The sequence below is a fragment of the Pteropus vampyrus genome, unplaced genomic scaffold (assembly GCF_000151845.1).
Source record: "Pteropus vampyrus isolate Shadow unplaced genomic scaffold, Pvam_2.0 Scaffold178, whole genome shotgun sequence".
NCBI lineage: Eukaryota > Metazoa > Chordata > Mammalia > Chiroptera > Pteropodidae > Pteropus > Pteropus vampyrus.
In genome coordinates, this window is record NW_011888959.1 from 493,462 (window position 1) to 515,040 (window position 21,579).

Genomic DNA, 21,579 nt, shown 5'->3' on the forward strand with positions numbered 1-21,579 from the left:
ATTTCCTCCATCGCTCGCTTATTTCATGAACCGCAGGGGGGCGGTAATCTCTATTTTGCATCGCCAGCATCTAGGACAGTGGCCTAGGTGGCCATCAAGGTTTGTCGAATGAAGCTAAGTTGATGGACCGGCCCTTAGAGGTCTAGCCCTGACACAAGTCAGCCGGAGTTCCAGCCACGTTTCCCGCGAGCGCGGCGCGCCGGGCCAAGGCTACACGGAGACCGAGGACGCAGTGGCTGAGAGTAGACGGTAGGGGGCACCCAAGACCTACGTGTGCACTCCGCACCCCGGTGCCCAGGTTTCCCCAGGCCCGCGCTGGGTCTCTGGCCTTCGACCGCCAGTTCTCAATCCACCTGACAGCTCTTCCAAGATAGACAAACGCTAATTTCCATTATTTGAGCTAGGAAAACGTAAACATACACGGTCAAAATTACACGGCACAGAGTATGATTATTCGGGTTTTTAAATGTCTGAGAGGGGGACTTTTGTCCAGGCAGCTAGCTACCCTAGATTTTAAACAGTCCATTTACTTTAAACTCAACTTATAAAATTTGTCATTCTATTTATACATTGGAACCTTTAAGTGAAAATAAAGACCTACTGTATGAGTTTTCTAGGGCTGCGTATGCAGGCTGAAGTGTCATAAGCCGGGATGGTTCCTTCGGAAGGTTCTAAGGGAGACGGTGTCCTCAGCTTCTAGGGGCTGCTGGCATCTCTGGTGTTCCTTGGCTGGTAGCAGCCTCACCCTGGTCTCTGCCTCCATGTTCACAGGGATCCCGAGTTCCTAGAACAGTAGCCGGCACATAGTAGGTGTTTGGTAATTATTGGTTGAAAGAATGTTAAATTTATTGTGCGGGGCATTCTGTAGGCCTCTTCTCTATAGAAGCATGCCCTTCTGTTCTGGCGACATTTCTGGTGAAGAATGGGTCTGAAGGAGATTGGATCATGTCTCTCACTCCACATTCTCTTTCTTTTTCTGGAACACCATTCTTCAGAGGTCAGCCTTCCGGGCTGGTCCTCTAATTTCCTTCTCCCTTCTATGGTTTGGGCCTCTGTATTTCGTCTCTTCCTGGACAGTTCTCTTGAACTTTCTTCCATCCTTCTTTTTACATTTTTAAATTTTTACTCAGGGGCCTTGACACACACAAAGATAGAGCAAAACTTGATGTAGGAGCTGAATTCTTGCTAGTTGATTTTGGAAAGAAAGAGGGAGAAAAACAGAAATGAAATGCTTTGTTGTACAATATGTACTATGTTGAAGCTGTTAGACAATACGAAAGAAAACTAGATAAACAGAAGGACTTTTCAGACGTGGCTTCTAATTTGCTACAACAAATCAGGTGGTTCCAGAGACTTTAACAAATGTTCTTCCTTCAGGCATGGACATTACTTGCAAAGCTCTTACAAAGATCGCTTTTAGACGTTAAGAGAGAGCCATAGAAACACAGAGAGCTGGAAGCCGCGGACACAGGTCTGAGCCTAGGGTGGCCACCAGTGAGTGGGCGACCTTGGCACAGCGCTTCACTTCTCTGGGTCCCCAGCGACAGGCCACAAGGCTTCCACAACCTGTCAATCTGCTGTTTAATTCCTTTTTATCAAGGGTTAAATTTGTCCTGGATGCAAATCAGTCCCTCTCTCCTATCGCTTTAAGAGTTGAATTTTAATATTTTCTAGTCTTCTTTTAGAAAACCTTTTCTTACACTTAAAAAAAAAAAAAAACAATAATCCAATAAAACTAAAAAAAAAATCTTTCTCTGAGAGAACTGCATCGACTTCTCTCTAGTCTCAAGTTCACCTATTTTCGCATCCACACTAGACGGAATCTCATTGTAGTGTGTAGTTACTTACTGATCTTCATGCTAACTTGAATGGCCAATGTTTTTCTTGCTCTTCCTTATTTCATATTACTGTTCGAGCTTAGTTTTCCTCTGAGAAATGGTTATTATTTTCTAAAATGAATCTGATTTCTAATATCTTTTTTATTTTTTAAAATTATACTATATGTATTGTTTTGTATCTTGCTTTTTAAAAATAGACTTTTATTTATTTATTTATTTATTTATTTTTTTAACGCCTGCAGCACTTGGTCTTCCTAGGTGGTCTCCCATCCAAGGACTAACCAGGCCCGACCATGCTTAGCTTCAGAGATCAGAGGAGATCGGGCGTGTTCAGGTTGGCACGGGCGTAGACTTGATTTCTAATATCTTTAAGTAGATTTGCATTTTATTCACCTCACCAAAGTTAACACATATGAAATTTCTGCCATTCCTAATTTTTCTTTCCAATTTCTGCCAGTTTCCTGGTTAGAACATTAATTAAGATGCTCAGCAGGAGCAAACAGATTCCCTGCTAAACATCACCTAATGGCTGAATCTCTTGACATTGGAAAACAGGGAACAGCTAATGTTAGGCTACAGGGTGAACTGCCTGAGAAACTCATTTCGAATGAGTCAAAAAGCTCAAGTGGCTATAATTAGGCAGTGTTCATGCCGAGTTTAAAAGCTGAACCCTACGATGCAGGATGGCTCCATCTCTTGAGCGTGGAATACTCACATCTGGCGGCTGGCACTGTGTGCTGTGCAGGCAAGGGGCTCGGGGCAAAATTGCTGTTTCTCATCTGTTGATTCTTCTTGTCATTTCCGGCATGAGTGATCCAGGGAAGCAGGTGACCAGGCCATACAGCTGAAACCTGAGAAGGCCAACACCCCTGCGTGGTGTTTGAGAGTGTTTTTATAGGGAGAGATGTCCCCCAGCAATCGCTTTTTCTTTGTGAAGTAGCATTTCCTAGTCTACTTAGAATTAAAGAAAGAATAAAGAATTATCTAGTCTACGGCCATGTCACCCTGAACACGCCCGATCCCATCTGATCTCGGAAGCTAAGCAGGGTCGGGCCTGGTTAGTCCTTGGATGGGAGACCACCTAGGAAGACCAGGTGCTGTAGGCATAAAAAGAAAAAAATAAAAGAATGTTCTAGGCCTGGGATTCTCAAAACAAAGTCACTGGTGCAGCAGCAGCAGCATCCCCTGGGATCCTGTTTAAGATGCCAATTCTCAAGCCCCAATCTGGACTCAGAATCTCTGGGGCCTGGAATCTGGATTTAAGAAACCAGAGTCACCTGCAGGCAGATGGTTTTAGCACGTGCTAAAGTTTGAGAACCAGCGCTCTAGGCAAAATCTTTTCATTCCCTTCTTGTCTTCCTGCCACGGTCCCCTGTCTGTGTCCTTTGGTTTTTCATGCTGTAGGCCCTTCCCCTATGCCTCTCCCGGTGCCTAGAGATGTGACATGCAGGCTGTGCACCAGGGATCTGGGCTGGATGGGCAGGTGAGGGCTGCAATGCAGCAGGCCCTGCTCACCAGGGCAAGTACAGTAAGTCCGTGTCCACACACAGGAGGCGCCTTGTCCTAACTCCCCAGGACCTAGGGTCTCCTTTATGATTTCACCACCGAGAAATCCTATCAGCGGTGAAGAAGCAGAAAATCCACCAGCACCTGGTGATCAGAAACAATTAGGCTGGGACTCACCTGTTAAATGCATTTACCTGTTTAACAGGCGCCTGATGAATATCCAGTAACACGAGCTGCCTGCGTGGAGATAAAACAGGTGGGCGGCCCAAGATGCTTAGAACCTACCCGGGTAGAAGAAAGAAACATGAGGAGACAGTGAGAGAAAGATAAATGCAACATCTAGACAAGTGTCAAAATGAGGGGAAAGACCACAAGGAGATAAGAAGGATAAACTCGAATCCCTGTGGTCCGCAGACGTTAGATGTGCCTTGCAGAGCCAACGAAGACGGCACATCGACCATGATAATACCGGCAGCAAGCACCTTCGGTTGGTTTTTCAATTTATTTTGAGATACAATTCACATAAAATACTATTCTAATCATTTAATATTCATTTCTGCGGTTTTTCATAGACTTACGCAGTTGTGCAACCATCGCCGCTAATTTCGGAACATTGACAGCATCACAAAAAGGAGCCCCGTACGTATTAGGGGTCACCCTCCACTTCCCAGCCTCTGGCAATCGCTCATCGACTTTCTGTCTCCACGGATTTTGCCTATGCTGGACGTTTCCTATAAATGGAATCGTACAACATGTGGCCTTTAGTGTCTGGCTTCTGTCACTTAGCATCAAATTTTTGAGACTGCTTAATGGGTATGGGTTTTCCACTGGGGTGATGAACATATTTTGGAACTAGGTAGAGGTCATGGTTGCATAACTTTGTGAATGTACTAAATGCTTGAACGATCGGACGGACCATCAGAAACGGCCTAGATGCCCATCAGCAGAGTCCCAGTTAATAAGGATGGTACAAGCACAAAATAGAGCCGCCATCAAATAAAACAAAGATGCTCTCCAAGTTAAAGTGTTGAGTAAAAAATGCAAAGTGCAGAACAGTTTATACTATGCCACCATTTGTGTAAGAAAAAGGAAAAATGAATAAAAGATCTCTTATAGGTTGACTATTCTATGGGGAGAGGAACTGGGGCAGAGGGGTAGGAGCGGAGATTTCTGTTGTATTGTTTTTATTGTTTTTGTATCTTGAATCATGTAAATGTATTACCTATTTAAAAAAGATAACACTGTATAACACGTTGTTTGATTAAGGAAAGATAACCTTCTAAACTCAAACCATTTTGGGCTGAAAAGTGTGAGAGGAGAGAAAGGAGGGAAGATGGGGTGGGCGAAAGGTGAGGGGCTGAAGATTTCAGGTAGAGGGAGAAATCCGGATTTACGGGGTGACAAATCTGGATTTATCTTGCGACAGGCACTTGTGGAGACTTGGTCTCAGTGGGGCTGGAAGGAAGAGGCTGGGATCAGCAAGAGGTGAGGTGGGCAGAAAAAGGAGGAGGGGCACGAAGAAAACCGAGGGGTCTGCAGGGGAAATGGGGAGAAGGGAAGTGTCAGGTGGGGTGCACCTGGGCAGATGATTTTGCCCTTGGCTGAGATGGGATCCCAGGAAAGTAGGTCTGGGTGAAAGATGGTGAGGCTAGCTTGGGAAGTGTTAGGGGAGAGGCCTGTGCTGGGCTTAGGAGCGGGGTAGCTTCCATCCAGGGGAGGAGAGATAAATCGTGTCCCAGAGTGAGGACAAGAGAGAAGGCTGGGAAATTGAAAATAGAAATTGAAACTGAAAAATTTCCTGTTTCAATCTTTTTCTTGAATGGCTTCTTAATCTTAGTAGCTAATATCGAGTGTCCAAGCAGTGTGAGGAGAAGAGGATTCATATGCAGAGCTCTGTAAGTATCGATAGTGTTTTTGGAGAGTGATTTAATCAATCCACATTTACCTTTGTAGATGCCTTTCAACCTGTCAGTTCCTACAGAAACAGTCACGTGTGTGTTCAGAGATATGCACACAGATATTTCCTTAAGTATTGTTTGTAATAGCAAAAATGAGAAACAGTAATAGGGATGTGGTTTAAAGTCAAGAGTATATCCATACTATGAAATATTAGGCAGCAGTTAAAAAGCATAGGGTAGCTCTATATGTGCTCATATTAAAGATGACTATGATTCAGTGAATATGATTCATTCAGTGAATAAAGCAAATTATAGAAGAATGTGAATTTCGATTATGGAAAAAATCTGTCCAAATTTATACACAGAAATTCTGAAAAGATGCCACCCAACTGTTGCTGGTGGTCAACTCTGGGGAGGATGCGGCATGAGAAGTGCTTTGAAAGAATTCTTTCGAATTTTACTTTATATACTTCTGCGCTTTGATTTTTTTTACAATAGACACATTTTACTTAATTTCAAAAATTAATAGGAAAAAACAGGAATACCTGATCTTAAGGCGTAGTTGTGAGGATGAAATAAACAAATAAATGACAATGAACTTCATAAAATGCTGTGCGGATAAAGAGGTAGTTATTTTTATCGCATTTTTACTTCCTCGAGGGCTAAGCCACTGTCTGCTCCGTCATCTTATCTGCACATAGTTCATTCATCTATTAATTTCTTCAACTTGACAGTAGAATCCAAGTTTCAAGAAGTGAGGGATCTTGTTCACACCGCTCTGCTACATGTCCCCAGTGCCTGCAACGGTGCCTGGCGTTCAGTAAATGTTCATTGAATTAAAAAAAGAAGAACTTACAAATGGGCTGTTATGTACCAGACTACTAGTTAGTAGATGCTCAATTGTAGGATGAGACTTCAAAGAACAGGTATCAGTTGACAATTATTCAGTGCGTGCCAGCCCAGTTAAAGTTCAAGGCTGTCATCCGCCCAGGCATTAGGCCCCAAATAGGTAAATTCTCAGGAGGGCTGGGAATACCACGATCCTGGCAAACGTCGCCTACACTCAGAGGCGGGGCACTTTGAGAGTGGCGAGGGACGTTGCTTAGCAACGAGACCGCGGAGGCGGACCCCACTGCGCACGCGTACAGGTGAGGCCGGCGGTCGCAGGCCGTCCGTTTTGCGCACGCGCGGGAAGCGGCTTCTGGGCCTTCAGGGCTTGACGGTTGCTAGGGTGACAGCGATACAACATGGCGGCCGGGTCCTAACGCTCTCGGACGAGGGACCGCCGCCGAGGTCCTAGTTCCGGACCCTGCCTCGGAGGCGTGGAAGCCAAGGGCTCCCCTTTCTGCCCCTTTCCTCTCCGTCCAGTACCGGCTTCCGCATCCAGGATGAAGAGTGAGCGGGGCCGGGGAGGGGCGGCGACGCGAGGGCGACGGCGGGAGCTGGAGGGCCGGGCCCGGGGGCGGCCGGAGGGGCCGGAGGGCCCGGCCTCGTCGCCCTGCCGCGGGCGCTCGGGACCCCGAACCTCCCAGGGCCGTCAGAAGCCGGTGCCCCCGGGCAGCTCGAGGGGTTCGGGGCGGGTCTGACGGCGTCGACCCGCGGCGCGCCGAGGCGGGCTTCGCTGCGCGCCTGCGGGAGCGTCTGGGGAGCTGAGTGCGAATGTCATACTTTCCTAACGCTGGCTTGGACCCGAGCGCCTTCTCGAACATTCGGAAGTAATGCGAGCGCTTGCGGCGTGGCCGCCCTGCCTCGTAAGGACATCGGTCGAGGGGACCAATTGAGAGGAGAGCTGGGCAGTCGTGTTTTTATCGGAACTATTTTATAGGCATTTTGCAACAACCATTTAGTGAAATGAAGAGTGTTACTGGAAGTTGAGAAGTGAGGTGGTCAGCCCAGAAAATAGAACGGCTAAAAGACGTGCCCGTTGTAACGGGTACAGCATTACCTGGTTGAAAATGTGGACTTTTTTTTTTTTTTTTTAACGTTACTGTCGAGATATAATTGACATTTATGATGGTAAGCCAGAGGTGCCAAAAAAAATTCCGACTTCCTTTGCTGCGGAAAGATTAAATTATTTTAGGTGTAATTGTAATGTTACTAATTGTCAATTGATAATTGTATAGCACATAAATCGTGTGACAAAGATCTTTAAAATAATGCATCTCATTCACCCTTTACAAGGTGTTCTTATTTTCTCTTTTTGGATATTGTTTACATGTTTGTCTTTTTCATTAATGCACCCAAAGCTGTGATTGGAATACAAGGTCTACAAAAAGCTTTACGCTTTTGCTTATAGTGCGAACTTACGTACGCATATTTTTTACTATATTCCTTTTTCGCTTCCCAACTATTTACTTTGAACATTTTCGAATCTACAGAAATGTTGCAGGAAGAATTCCTTGGATATTTATAAACCCTTCATCAGATGCCCCATTTCACTTTCTGCTGCCTGCTCGCTCACTTGTGCTCTGGCATTTTCTCTCTCTCTAAGTTATGTATTTATTTTCACTGAACCTTTTGAGAGTTGGTTGTAGAAATCATGACATTTCACCACTAATAATTCAGCAAGAATCTGCTAAGAACAAGGACATTTTTATACACTACCACAGTAAAAATAATGTGTTGATACAATGCTGTTAACGAGTTCACAGTCTGTATTTCAGATTTTCTCAGCTATCCCAATGACATTGGTTACAGGTGTTTTTAATTTTTTTCCAGGATCCAGTCAAAAATTACAAATTGCATTTTGTTGTCATATTTCTTGGGTCTTCTTTAATTTGGCAGGGACCTGACTTTGTATTTTTCATGACGATTTTCTAGAATCCAGGCCACATGTTTTGTAGAATGCCCCCCAGTTTGGATTTGTCTGATTGTTTCTTCATGATTAGTTTTGGTGTAAATATTTTTGTCAGTGATACGTCAAAGGTGATACTGTGTCATTGTCAGTGTGTCCCATCTGGAATGGGATGTTGGTGTGTCTTAGTTTTGGTGAAGTTAGGTTTGATCGCTCGATCATTCTGTTTATTCACTTTTGCCTCATAGACCCTTCATGCCCCTCTGCTAGAGTCAACCATTTTGACCAATTTCCTATGTGTGTATATATGTATGTATGTATGAACATGTATCTATACATTTATATATGTGTGTGTCTCCTCCCTTTTTTAAACACTAATGTTAGCATTTTATAAATATATAGAGAGACACATATATAAACACTTGCATTTTATTATATCTTTTAAACTTCCGGGTTTTTTACGTGGTAGGTATGATTTGATATGTTCTTTCAGATGGCCGTTTTGGTAGTTTTTCAATTACTTGGTCTAGTGGTACATCTCTAGTCTCTCTTCTACCTTAAAATCCAGAATGAGAACTGATGTAACCTATTGTCCCCCAGGTGTGAGTCCTGATCATTAATTAAATATTTAACAAATAGTTGGCCGTGGAGAGACTATCCCAGAACAGGAAGTCACAGAGACAGAGTCACAGAAGTAGAATGAACAGGGAGAATGAAGAATGGTGAAATTGGACTCGTCGCTTGAGGTCAGTGATTGGGGCTGAGAATACTGGATTATGTTGGTCTGTATTTTAGGGTTTTCTAGATGTCTCATTTGTTTTCTAGGCAATGCCCAAGTGTCTAGGGACATAGGGAGCATTCCGTGCGTTATGCCGGCCGCCTCCTTTCGTTTCGCACCGTTGTAAGGAGTAACACAGTGAAGTTGTTAAGACCGTGGGCTTTGGAGCCAGGCAGGCGTGGCAGCCTCTGGCAGGGGACTGACCTTTCTTTTCTTATGCTTGTTTTCTTCACTCTTTCCGTTATTTACTGCAATGTAACAAGTCCCCCCAACTTGGTGGCTTAAAATAAAAACAGTCATTATTCTCATGTTTCCATGGGTTGCCTGGACACGCGTAGGCAGGTCTCACTCAGTCTCTTACGCAGTCGCAGTCAGATTGCAGTTGGAGGTAGAGACACCTCATAAGTGCACTCACTCGTGTGTCTGGTGGCTGGTGCTGGTTGTCCGCTGGGACCTCCGCCTGGGTTGCCAGCCGGAGCACTGGGATTTCTCGCAGTGTGGCAGTTGGGTTCTGAGGGCGAGCATCCCAAGAGGTCGAGAAGGAAGCAGCAATACCGGTCTGACCTTGCCTCAGAAATGGCAGAGTGCCACGGCCGCATCTCCCAGATCTGGGGAGAGAGAACATGGATCCCACCTCTTGATGGAGGAGTAGCAAAGACCCAAGGTCAGACGAGCCTGGGGGTGGGATCTCTAGAGGCCGCCGTCTTTGGAAAATAAAATCTGCCACACTCATTTTAAACAGGAGGAATAATACCTATTTTATATGATTGTTTAAAGGAGTAAATGAGATAACCTTCGCAAAGCTCATAGTGTAGTGGCTAGTACATGGTACATGGAGAATGAATTACTTGTTATTCCAGAAGATGGAAGGCAGGGGTATAAAAGGCGGAAGAATGACAAACATCGGTCAGATCCTTACTTTGAAAAATTTTTACCATTGTCTGATGTAGTGGGAGTATGAATTTTTTTCCTATCTGAACTTTTTAATGGATTATTCAAAACATACCTATAAAAAGAGAAAAAACCCTACATGTTCTGAAGACAGTCATAGTCTGTAGTCATAGTCTATTATCTCACAGATAATTTAAAAAACCATCTGTTGTAATTGCAGTGAGGTTTAAGCTTTGTCCGTTATCACTGTCTTTTTATAGAATCAAAGTTGCGAGGTACCTCAAATAATCTCGTTCCATTCTCTTCTTCCTGGTGGGCATACCACCTTCTGTTTTTATAAACAGGCGCATCAACTAACATGTTTTCTCTAAATTAAAACAAAAATATGTTGGCTTTGAGAAATTCAAACAGTGGAATGTTTTGAGTAAGTCTCAGGACCTTCCCTCACCTGGCAAAGTTGGTCCTGGTTAACATTAAGTGTACTTCTGTAAATTTTCTGTGCATATTTTCTGTACATATACATACATACGTACATACATTTATCCCTTAAACAGATACCCCAAACTAAATGGGGTTATATTAAGTATATTGTACTGCAATTTGCTAGGGTGAAGCTTCGATGAAGATGTTTGAACAAAGATTTTTGAGTAATTCTTCATGTGGCATTCCATTCCTTACTGGGTTAAAGGGTGCGATTTAAATTTAAAAAATTTAAGAGTTTACAAATAATTTGATGTCCTTTCATGTTTTCATGATGTTTGGTAGTTCAGGTCATAATTTTCCTCAGTACACCATGTAAATTAATCAGGTATAGACCTCTTCATTGAGGTTCTTGACCTTGTTTCAGTAATTTGCTTTGAATTAATCTCCTGAAGAGTGGAAATTAGAAGCTGAATCCTCTTCCTTACAAGTTTGGTTGAGACTTGTTCTCTGTACATAGTAATTAACCTCCCCCCGATTCTTATCATCCCTCAGCGGGCTATGCAGCCCCGCAGCTCCACAGCGCCAAGGCCTGTCACCTGCCTTGATTAAGATCTTTAGAAGCAGTGCTTGAATACAGATGTTTGCACTTGAGCTTGACAAGTTTCTCAAAAAGTGAATTTGACCTCCACTTTCACGGTTAAGTAAGGATTAAATTCCACTTAAACTAGCCTTCATTTAATAAAAGTGAATGGAATCTTAATATGAATGGTCCCATTTATGTTCTTTTTCCCACCCTTTTCATACAGCTGTAGTTAAGTCCTCTTTGTCTTGAGTCTGGGTGGGTAGTTTGTTTGTGTTTTTTTGGCGACTACTGTTTTTATTCCTGTCAGTGTGGGGCCGGGTCTTTAAAGGCCTGTGAAAATATGCCGGGTCTTGTTGGAGAGAATAGAAAGATACTTTTCCTAGGTGATCCTCCATGGGAGTGCTTCTCTTTTTCGCTCTCCTGCCCTTCATCCTTGTTTTATACCCAGACCTTCTGTCCACTGAAAGAGCCCTGGGGGACACGGTGAACCTGTATCCACCACAGCCATCTCCAGGGCCACAGGTTGCACTTATTGCTGGCTGGCCGTGACGGTCTGGAGGCAGCCTGGAATGTTGGCCCACACTCAGAATTTATAGTTATATATTAAAGTGTACAGTTGACTTTTGTCCAAGGAAGTCTGCCTAACTTAATTTACCTGTGCCGAAAGTGTACAGTTGACTTTTGTCCAAGGAAGTCTGCCTAACTTAATTTACCTGTGCCGAAACACAGACTGGAGTTTGTTGTGTAAAGTTCCCCCTTCTTCTCTTCTCAAATCTGAAATCCTCAGTCCACAGCCCGACTTTTAGTAACCGGCCTTCGTCCTTCTGGTGAGCTGTCTGTCCCCCTTCAAATTGCTATTATAGTATTAAGATAGTTCATTTTAAGCTCACGTTTCTGTTGGCAGTTAGCCAACGGGTTCACCGATTTCTTAAACTTCTTGAGAATGCCCACGCCCACACCACACACATTTATAGTAATACATTCATTGTGAGCATTGAAAGCTACAGAAAATTATAATGAGGAAATGAAATCACCATCAGTCCCACCCAGGTATGGTGTTACGGAACTGAAGGGGTTTGCAGCTTGGGGTGTTCTATTTGAGAGCAAGAGATGGCTCTCGCTAGGTAGCTCTGTTTACTGCAGCAAGTAAAGGCGGCAGGGATTCACATGCAAAGCTCTGTCTCCCCGCAGGGAGGCCGCCATTGCTTCTATAGAGTATCCGGTTAATTACATGTCGATTTCTTCTTTGCAGTTGGCCACACTTATCCAGTTGGGTTCTTGTCAGGCTCATTCTGTTTATAGCTACTTCTGGAAAATTCTGTGCTACATTTTAACAGTTAGCAAGACTAGCATTTAGTAAGAACCACCCAGACCTTGATACCCTTGTCTTATCTAAGGATAGATACTTTAAAAATTTTTACACATTTGCACCCACTCTTTTTCTATGCAGGTGTATGTATTTGTAGGATCATTACCATCCTGTTTTACCTTAACATTAAATTATGGCCGAATATTTTTCTATATCATTAAATATTATTTGACAGCATCATTTTTAATGACTACATAATATTTTAGCTTGTGGCTATTCCATAATTATTAGATCATTTCCTTGATATTAAATATTTAAGTTTTTCGTATTCTTGCTGTTGCGACGCTGTGATGAACATCTTTGTCTATAAACTTTGTTCGTGTCTCTGTTGGTATTTTTGGGTTAAGAACCTGGAAGTGTAATTGCTGAGCCAAAGGACGTGGACTCTTATCTAATACCTTTTTCCTACTTAAACAAGTAATTCATGTTTATTGTAGCATATTCACACCATGCGGAAACGGTAAAGCAGAAAGCGAGAGTCTGCCGTCCGCCTTCTCCAGGAAGCGCGTCCCCGCCTGCGGGGAGCGGCTGTTCTCAGGGGCTTGCTGCTCGTGGCTGTGTCGGTCGCGCCACCTCACACGGGCACTGCCACTCCGCAGCCTTGTTCCTGTGTGCAGTACACACGCTCGTTGCAGACCTTTGCCGCTTTGATAGAACTTTTTCTTTTTTTTTAAGCAGCTCTTCTAACTTTGTATTCCTTTGAGTTACTAGTAGTTTTTTGTGTTGACCATTTTGATCTCTTAAGTGAATTGTCTTAATGTTGTTCTTGGCCTTTTTTTTCATTGAGAGATATTAGTGTTTTGGTTATTTATTTGTAAGTAGCTTTTATAAATAAATATATTAGGTGTTGTCATATTTGTTGCAAATATTTTTTCAGATTGTAGTTTGTTCGTGAAGTTTCCGACGTAAACACATTAAAGCGTGTCGCTAGGCTCGCTTCTGGATCTTCCTTTGTGACTTCCTTCATTGACCTTCAACTTTAAAAGGCCATTCCCATTTGATGGGCTATATATGAATGCGTTTTCTTTTAGTTAGATTTTTACATTCAACTTTTTACCACTATTTACCAACATTTAAGTGCATCGTGGAATAAGGATCTAACTTGAATTTTTAAAATGTGAAATCTCCAGATTTTAACAGCGTTATTGAGGTTATTTGCACACAGTAAAATTCACCAATTTTAATTGTACAGTTTAATGATTTTTTGCAAATGTGGACAGTGGTGTTTCTGCCACCACAACCAAGGTGTAGAAACCCTACATCACCCAAAAAGCTCCCCTATGGCCCTTCGCAGTCCCCTCCTCTACTCCTGGCTCCAGGGATCACTGATGTGCTTTCTCTTTTCTAGAATTTCGTATAAATGCAATGTAGTAATGTGTATGTAACTATATGTGGTCTTTTGAATCTGGCCTATTTCATTTAGCATGATGTTTTCGAGGTTCATGCATGTGGTGGCATGTGTCAAGGGTTCTGTCTTTTTTATTGCTGAGTAGTATTCTGTTGCATGTATGTATCACAATTTATTTGTTCAGTTAGGGAATATTTAGGCCGTTTCCATTGTTTGGCTACTGTGAATAATACCACCATGAACATTCATGTACAAGTCTGTGTGGAAATATGTTTTCATTTATCTAGGATAGTTCCTGAGAGTGGAATTGCTGGATTGTATGGTAAGTGTATATTTAACTTTATAAGACACCTCCAGACTATTTTCAGAAGCGGCTGTACCACTTTTCATTCCCATCATCCATATATGTGAGATTCATTTATGCCACATCTTCGTCAACACTTGGTATTTTCAGTCTTTTTAGTTTTAGCCGTTTTAGTGGCTGTGCTTTAACTTTAGTTTTAAGAGACAGTTGTTCCCGCTTTGTTAAATGACTGTCCCACGTCGTGAAAGGCAGGAGGTTGCGGCTCAGTGCAGGCATCGTCAGGGAGTGTCGAGAGACCCGATTGCCTGATGGATGAGCTGTGTCAGAGCTTTGAAAGTGACTGGATCAGGAGAGACCAAGCAGGACTCAGTGGTTACCTGAGAGGGTTCTGCCCCTCACAGCTGGGGTTTGTGCCTCGCTGTTCCCCTGCCACAGAACCAGTCCCTGTGTCACTGGCAGTGGGCCCCGAGTTCTGCCTTTTTCACGGACCTCGTCGGCTGAGCCAGAGATTCTGGAAGAGATCCATCACTGAGGTCAGCGCTCTCACAGGTGCATTTGCGTGACTTCATCTGCGTCCTCTTGGTGTGGTCTGCTTGTGGGAGGTAGCAGGGGTGGTGTGGTCAGGAAGTGGCTTCTGGAGTGAGATGCCCTGATGTTAAGCCCTGCCCTTCCGCGGATGGATGTGATCTTGGGCAGGCTACTTAACCTCTCTGTGTCTTTGTTCCTCGTTTGTAAGATGGGGTAATGGGGTACCCATTGCATGTTGAGATGATTAAATGAACAATGGTGCCTGACACCTAGCTCAGATCTTGGTGTTTATTTAGTAACACTGTTTTCCAATAAAAGGAACAAGAGCTCTTTGGAGAAATGGCTGATCCCAGGGCTGAGACAGGAAATATACAAGATTTGGTAGTGCCAGGAAGTGAGAAAGAACTAAAAACAAACAAATCCCTTATTGATGGGGACATTTCAAAGTGACACAGGAGCCAATTGAAAGTGCTCCCAGTGGCGAAAGCAATTTGGGCAACAAAATAAAGTAGTATTAGATTATCTCAAAATATAAGATAAATATCCATGCATCTGTACTAATATAAACGATTGAATAAATAAATGGGAGAATAGACCAGCTTCCCTTGTTGAAGAGTGCCAACCAACTTACGTAGGTGCTCCGCCCTCCAGGAGGGGACAGTATCCCCTACTCGTGAAGCGTGCGACATGTGGTGTGACTTCTTCCAAAGGGCACAGTATGGAAAGAGGGGAAGGAGAGCCACTTTGCAGTGGAGCAACCTGACAGACATGGCCTCAGCCTGGTGATCAAGGTCAGCATCCACGGTGACAAGTCATGCTGATAGTACGAGCCCTTGGTATGCTGTCATGAAATGGTGTGGTAGTGCTGTAGCCTTCTTCCCCTGAACCCATAACCTGAGTCTGATCGTGCGGAAAACAGCCAGATCCCAGTAGATCCCGTCTGACCTGTGCTCCTCCAAACTGTCAGTGTTACCCAGACGAGGAACGTCTGAGACATGACAACTAGATGTAATGTGGTCTCCATCAGCCTGACACAGATAGTTCCATCTAGGCGATTCCCTGAGACCCCGCCTCCCCCAACTTGCGGGCCCACCCAAGCTGCTTCCAGTGGCTTCTCCATACTAATGGTCTGTCTTGGCTCATGCTGCAGACTTTCCTAAAATCTCTCAAAGCCTCACAAAACATAAAGAAGCAGGATCTGGTTTTGATGTGCTCGAACCTCTTGCTGAGCAGCCCCAAGCCCAGCACTAGCAGCAGCCAGCCTTAGTTTCTGGGTTGGCCTCTCAAGGTGCCTATAAGCCCAGCATGGGTGGCAGCCTCTGTGGATTACTTGGTGATGTTACCTGTGGCTCCAGAAGTGCATAGGCTGTGGCTGAACTTGGCCTGCAGCTGGGCCTCTCCTAGGAGGCCCTTGGGCTGGCTCACCCAGTGGCCCGCTTTGACCTGTGACAGAGCCCGAGCACCACCCAAGGCTACATCTGAGGAGGACACATCCAAAAGGCAGACTGGGCACCAGAGCCCTCCTAAAGTGAATCCTGCTCCGCAGGGTCAGCCCCTCACTGGCCAGTCCTCACAACCAATCAGCCTGGAGTTCAGTCCCTCCATCGGAGTGCAAACAGCAACCAAATCTCAACTACAACAGGAGGGCACACATAGCCCACACAAGGGACACACCATGAGCACCTCTCTCAGGTGACCAAGGAAGACTGTGCCACTGGGCCCCACAGGACGCTTTACTAAGACTGGGAGACTTAGGAGCCCTACCCAACACATAGAAAAAACAAAGTGGGGAGACAAACATGTCTCACATGAAAGAATGGAACAAAGCTCCAGATAAAGAACTGAACAAAATGGAGACAGGCAAGCTACCAGATGCAAGTTTCAAAACACCAGTTATAAGGATGTTCAGTGAACTTGGGGGAAGAGTAGATGAACTCAGTGAGACCGTTAACGAAGAGCTAGAAAACATAAAAACGGAGATGGAAAAGAAAAGAGAACCCGTTAGAAATGAAGAATACGACATCTGAGATGGATATGGAGGGTCACGCGTAGGGGTTTCCTTTTTGCTTTCTTTGTTTTAACTTTTTTTTACGGAATTACATATCGTTTCTAGAAAACATTATCACTTCTAAAAACATAGTGCCTTTTTACTGCCGTTCGTTCCCATCAGAGCTCACACGAGGTATTACAAATGTGCCCTAAGAGGTGGTGAGGCGGGGCCCTCCTTCGGAGCCGAACGCTGTTACGAGCCTGCTCTGTGCGGATGTAGGTTGGGACCTGAACGTGATGAGCCTTTTTGGTCCAGGTTTGCTTACTAGGTTTCTGATCTAGTTGCGTCTGGTCAGTTCCGCACTCCAGGTTCTGTTCTTTACATAGTTCTCCACGCCACCTACTTTTTTTTGGCCTTGCTCTTCCGCTTCTGGAGCTCTGCCCGCGGGGTCTGCCTGGAGGCCTGAAACAACACTTGTCCCTCTGACTCTCCCCGACCCTCTCCCGGGCCAGCAGGCTCAGCAGACACGTGGCCCGCGAAGGGCAGCGGCTGCTCATGCGGGCATTGTTTTGTTCTGTGGTACCACGCTCCCCTGCGGTCCAGCCTGCTGTCTGTCACCTGCCTATATGTTTTAGGGTTTTGTTACCAGCAGCCCCCCCACTTCAAGATACTTATTTCTGTGTCTGTCAGAGTTCAGTCAGGAAAACAAACTACTCCAGGTGTTTTAAGCGGGAAGGGCTTCATCACAGCGAATTAGATATGAAACCATTGTCTCTGCTGGGGCGATGGTGGTGGCTGCAGAGCTGGGGAAGGCCGCTGTTAGCTTTCGGGAGATCAGGACACGTAAGACTATGGGAAGCTGCCCCTGACCTCGGGTCGGCTGGGCCTTCTGTGGGACCAGGGAGGGTGACTTTCAGGAGAATGCCCCGAGGCGGCTGGTGCCCGCGCCTCGCAGTCCCAGCCGGCCTCCCGCCTTCTGCTTCTCAAGTCCGGTGGGGTCACTGAGCCTCTCATCCTGGCCAGGATCCGGGTCCCGGTTCCTAGCTATGGAGCAGGCAGCGTAGACTGGAAGGAGCGGGTGCTTGTCGCCAAAACACAAAATGAAGAGGACACTGAACCTTAGCAAGAGGAGAAATGAGCCTCGATATGTGTATATGTGCTCTTGGATCATCTTACCGACAAAGCATCTTGCTGTCTGGAAATATGTACAAAATATATGCAAAAATAAAATTTTCTTCTTATAATTGTTTTTATTTATAGGCTACAAAGCAATTGGCAAAATAGGAGAGGGAACATTTTCTGAAGTGATGAAGATGCAGAGCCTGAGAGATGGAAACTATTATGCATGTAAACAAATGAAACAGCACTTCGAAAGGTAGGTGGTCAGAGACACATTTGAGACTAAATGCAGACACAGGTTTAAATCAATAAGGACAACTTACTATTAGTGGGAAGAATGTATTCATGTAATAATCTGCAGGATACAATCAGTTTTCTTTAGGTAGTGAGGAATATGGGCTAATTTGATATTAGTCATTCTGGATTTTATTTTTGTCTCAGTTTACTGTATTATCAATGATTAATCATCACAAAAACTTAAATTGTAAAAGTATGCCTCACTTTAAGCAGTCTGTCTTCCTGAAAGTTGTGTGTGCGTGGGACTTTTATAAATGAAACTTTAGTCTAAATGTATTAGAGGTCCTTGTGGTTTAATTAATTGTGACTCAGTTAACATATTGAAAAATAATTTCCAAGTGGGGTTGGAGAAATTTATTCCCTGGGAGTGATCAGTCGCCAGTCGTGGAGAGGGGGCGTCTCTAGATTAGCCCCCGGAGGACTGCTGTGCTTCCCCCTCAGAGCAGCCTCTTAGAGTCTTGGAGTTTGCAGCTTAACCTGATCACGTCAGCATCGCACTCAGAATAACCGAGTCAAGGCTGGCTTCCCTGCAACTGTTAAGCTTTTCAATAAAGAGGTTTGGAGCTCACTGTTTCTTTTTTAATATCAAAGGGATTGAAACCTCTAAATATCTAAAGCACATTTTTTAAAGCCTACTGACTCCCCACATAGATGCAGGGCTTTTGGAAGTATTTGGGGGTATGAACCTTGATTTCAAGCTCTTAGTATGAAAAATTGTTTCTCGGATCAGGGAGTATAGGACACTTAATGGTGCCAAAGAGTCTGGAGGACAGTCACGTCACCCACGTGCCATCCCCACGGGATAGTGATAATCATCCCTGTTCTGCACATGAGGACAAGTGCTTAGAGATGTGAAGTAATTTGATAATTGTCACTCTGGGTCACTAGATGGGCAGAGCCATATTTGAATCCAGATTCTTCGTTCCTCCCTGCACGTGGCGTGTGGCCATTTTAGCTGCCACCGCCCAAACTCTTCTGCTTTTGTCCGTTCTGTCTAGTCTGCTTTTGTTTCTTTATCTGTCCCCCACTCCATCTTTACCTTGAAACTCCTCGCAATGGAGAATGTGATGCCGGGTGTACTGCTTTTCCTGTATCTGAAGAGCAGACTTCCTCAAACAGCCCCCTTGGAGGAATGCACCATCAGTTCGGAGTGGCCGAGCAAGGATGGGTAGCAGCAGGCTGTGAGGCATTTGCAGGAGTCCCTGTCAGGTCCCACTGTCAGGTTCGGCGGGGGGCAGGGGGGGGACGTACTCACAGACGACAGGACTTGCCATCTGTTATTTTGGTGACGAGACCAGTATAACAAGTGGACTGGATCCAGAGCCTACAGACTTCAAGCAATCGCGAGGTCGTTGCTGTGTCGGAATGATGCACAGGCTCGGCCACTCAGTGGAGCCAATGTCAAGGAGAGGCCCCACCTGGTCTCAGGTGCGCCCTCAGGAAGGTCGAGATGTCTGTAACACATTTCAGAAGTGTTTCCATCAAGGAAGATCAGGATGCGTCAGAGGGCGGGGACACTCGGTTGACGTGCAGAAGGACCTCCGTGTAACCTCAGTCCCTCGGGAGAATGTCCATTACATAAGGGGTGTGGTTTCCCAGTGGTGACCCGCCCCGACACAGCGGAAGTGCAGCCCTCGTGCACCCCAGCCCGGCGTTCTCCTGACGAGGGGCTTGAGGATCAAACGGGGGAGGGCGGGAAAGCAGCTGGCAGTGCGGCCTCACTGCTGTGCGCGTGGGAGTTTGACGGTCACAGACCACGCTCTTCACCTTCGCTGTAAAGGGGGTTGATTAGTGACTTGCTTCTAAAGAATAGAAAACAAAAAGGGAAAGATAGTAACTTTACAGCGAGAAACCTGAAGGTACCGCCCTAACCGAATGATGAGAAGTTCTACGGCCACACCACCCTGAACAGGCCCGATCCCGTCCGGTCTCGGAAGCTCAGCAGGGTCGGGCCTGGTTAGTCCTTGGATGGGAGACCACCTAGGAAGACCAGGTGCTGTAGGCATTTAAAAAAAGAAAGAAAGAAAGAAAGAAAAGAAACGCCATAGAGAGTGCTCGCTGATGTGACGGGGTGGGAAGGCGTGTCCTCTCGCGGTCCGCCCCCCACAGACCCGCAGCCTGAGAACACATCAGACGGACCCACACGGAGGGGTGTTCTCCAAAATATCTGCCCAGGACTCCTCAGAGCTGTCCAGGTCATGGAAAACAAAGGACAACCGTGTACCTGTCACACGTGGAGGTGGCCAAGGGGACAACCTGACTGCGGTGTACTGTCCTTGACCCTGGAAGGGAAAAAGACCTTAGCGGAAAATGGGAGACTGTCAAAGTATCTAGTTAACAGAGTGTTCGTGCCGCTGTCAGCTTTCCGCTCCGATCAGCGCTACGCACGAGGTCGACACGAGGGGAAGCTGGGCGAAGGGGACCTCTGTGCCATCCTTCCAGCCTTCTCGTGGTCGAAACGACCCGAGAATAAACAGTAAAAGCCAGTCAAAACCAGCGAAAGCAACCCGAGAAGATCGGGAATGACATGCGTTGCTCATAAGCTGCTTCTGTTGCTAAAGATACTGCTAATATTAATGAATTATAGGAGGAAATTACTCTATGATTTCTTCTAGAAGATAACTGCTTTGTGTCACTTCTAGGAGTGAGATCGCTAACAACTCGTTGCATGTTCCAGTGTCACTGGGATTTGATCCACAAGTTTAATGCTGTTCTTTGGTTCTGTTTCTGTTTTTTAACCGTGGAAATATTGTTTCTGGCCTTTAGAGTTTGGAGCACCTGTCATCATTGTTAAACAATTGACTCTTGTTCACTTGAAGAATGCTTTTAGGTTCCTTTCAGAAGCCCTTCCTGCCCTACTCATCGTTGTCCAGGCGAGTGCTCGGGGTCCCCCTGCACAGTGCGGGCAGTGTGAGGGACTCGAAGTGGGGGCTGCAAAGTCACGCTGGGTCTGTGGCCGGGCGCGGCGGGTGCTTGGCGCCTCCGACGCCCACCCCCTCCAGTTTGACTTCCACCCTCTCCTTCCACTTTTCCAGAAATGGAGATCGATAGCTTTCTAGCGTCCTCGCTCGGTCTCTCTTCAGAACGTCCTCCCACCTGGTCGCACCAGAAGTACACAGTTCATGAGAGCCTTTCGCTCCCGTGACTGTGCTCTGTATTCTCTATGGAACTATTATAAGAAGTGGAATGAGTCTGTTTTTAAAAACATCCCTGGTCTCGATGTTCGTGTCCCGCAGCGGTGAGGTTAGCACACAGGCGGGCATCCCGGCAGCTCGGGGCGGCCAGCTCGGACTCCGCGTGACAGCACTTCCTCTGCCTGTCACGTGACCTCGCGTGGTTCCGTACTCCCTCCGTTTCTTTATATGTACCATAGGGAGAACCATGGTGTTGAGCGAACCTCATAGGATCATGGTGAGGGTAAAACGAGGCAGATGACGCGCTTAGCAAAGTGCTGGCACACGGTAGTAAATCAGCTGGTCGGTAACAGTGCGAGTTAGCAGAGTTCGAAGACAATTTTGAAAATGGAAGTGAGTAGCAGTGATAATAAGTCTGATTCCAGCGATTGCTCGCTAAGCAGCTGCCGCCGTGCCAGCCCCTGGCGAGAGGTGCCCTCTTTCAGCTTAGGGGACCGTGCTTTAGAGAGAGCCATTCCCCAACCTGCTCAGTGTCGCCCAGCCAGCAGGTGTTAGGGCCCCGTGTGTGGGTCCGTTACTGGCAATTCATGTCTCTTCTGTGAAACTTGCAAGAGTATTTATTCTTAAATGTTTCACATAACTCACCAGTGAGATCATCTGGGTCTAGAAGTCTTTGTGGGGAGAATTGCCGCATCCCGAGATGTTATTACAACATCGTTCATGGGGGTGAAAAGCTGGAAACAAGGAAGTGGTGGAGTGGGTGGTACATGGTCCGTCCG

At 45.6% G+C, this 21,579-nt stretch overlaps 1 protein-coding gene, 1 non-coding gene and 1 pseudogene across 8 annotated transcripts in view; all 3 read left to right on the forward strand.

Annotated features, from left to right (window-relative positions):
- The first annotated feature begins 2,825 nt into the window (after positions 1 to 2,825).
- LOC111746174 lies at positions 2,826 to 2,944 on the forward strand. Its single transcript, XR_002782989.1, has one exon. It is a non-coding gene; the product is annotated as a 5S ribosomal RNA (ribosomal RNA).
- A 3,461-nt stretch (positions 2,945 to 6,405) lies between these two features.
- The window catches only part of MOK (MOK protein kinase), a 36,959-nt gene continuing 21,785 nt past the window's right edge, over positions 6,406 to 21,579 (forward strand). For 4 of the 7 annotated variants that reach the window (XM_023537122.1, XM_023537124.1, XM_023537127.1 and 1 more), the window contains exons 1-2: positions 15,060 to 15,096; positions 17,511 to 17,625. In XM_023537122.1, the coding sequence (XP_023392890.1) occupies positions 15,075 to 15,096; positions 17,511 to 17,625 (137 nt within the window). In that variant the 5' untranslated portion in view covers positions 15,060 to 15,074. The other 3 variants (XM_011370939.2, XM_023537126.1, XM_023537130.1) reach the window with 3 other exon arrangements.
- On the forward strand, positions 19,553 to 19,671 carry LOC111746185 (annotated as a pseudogene).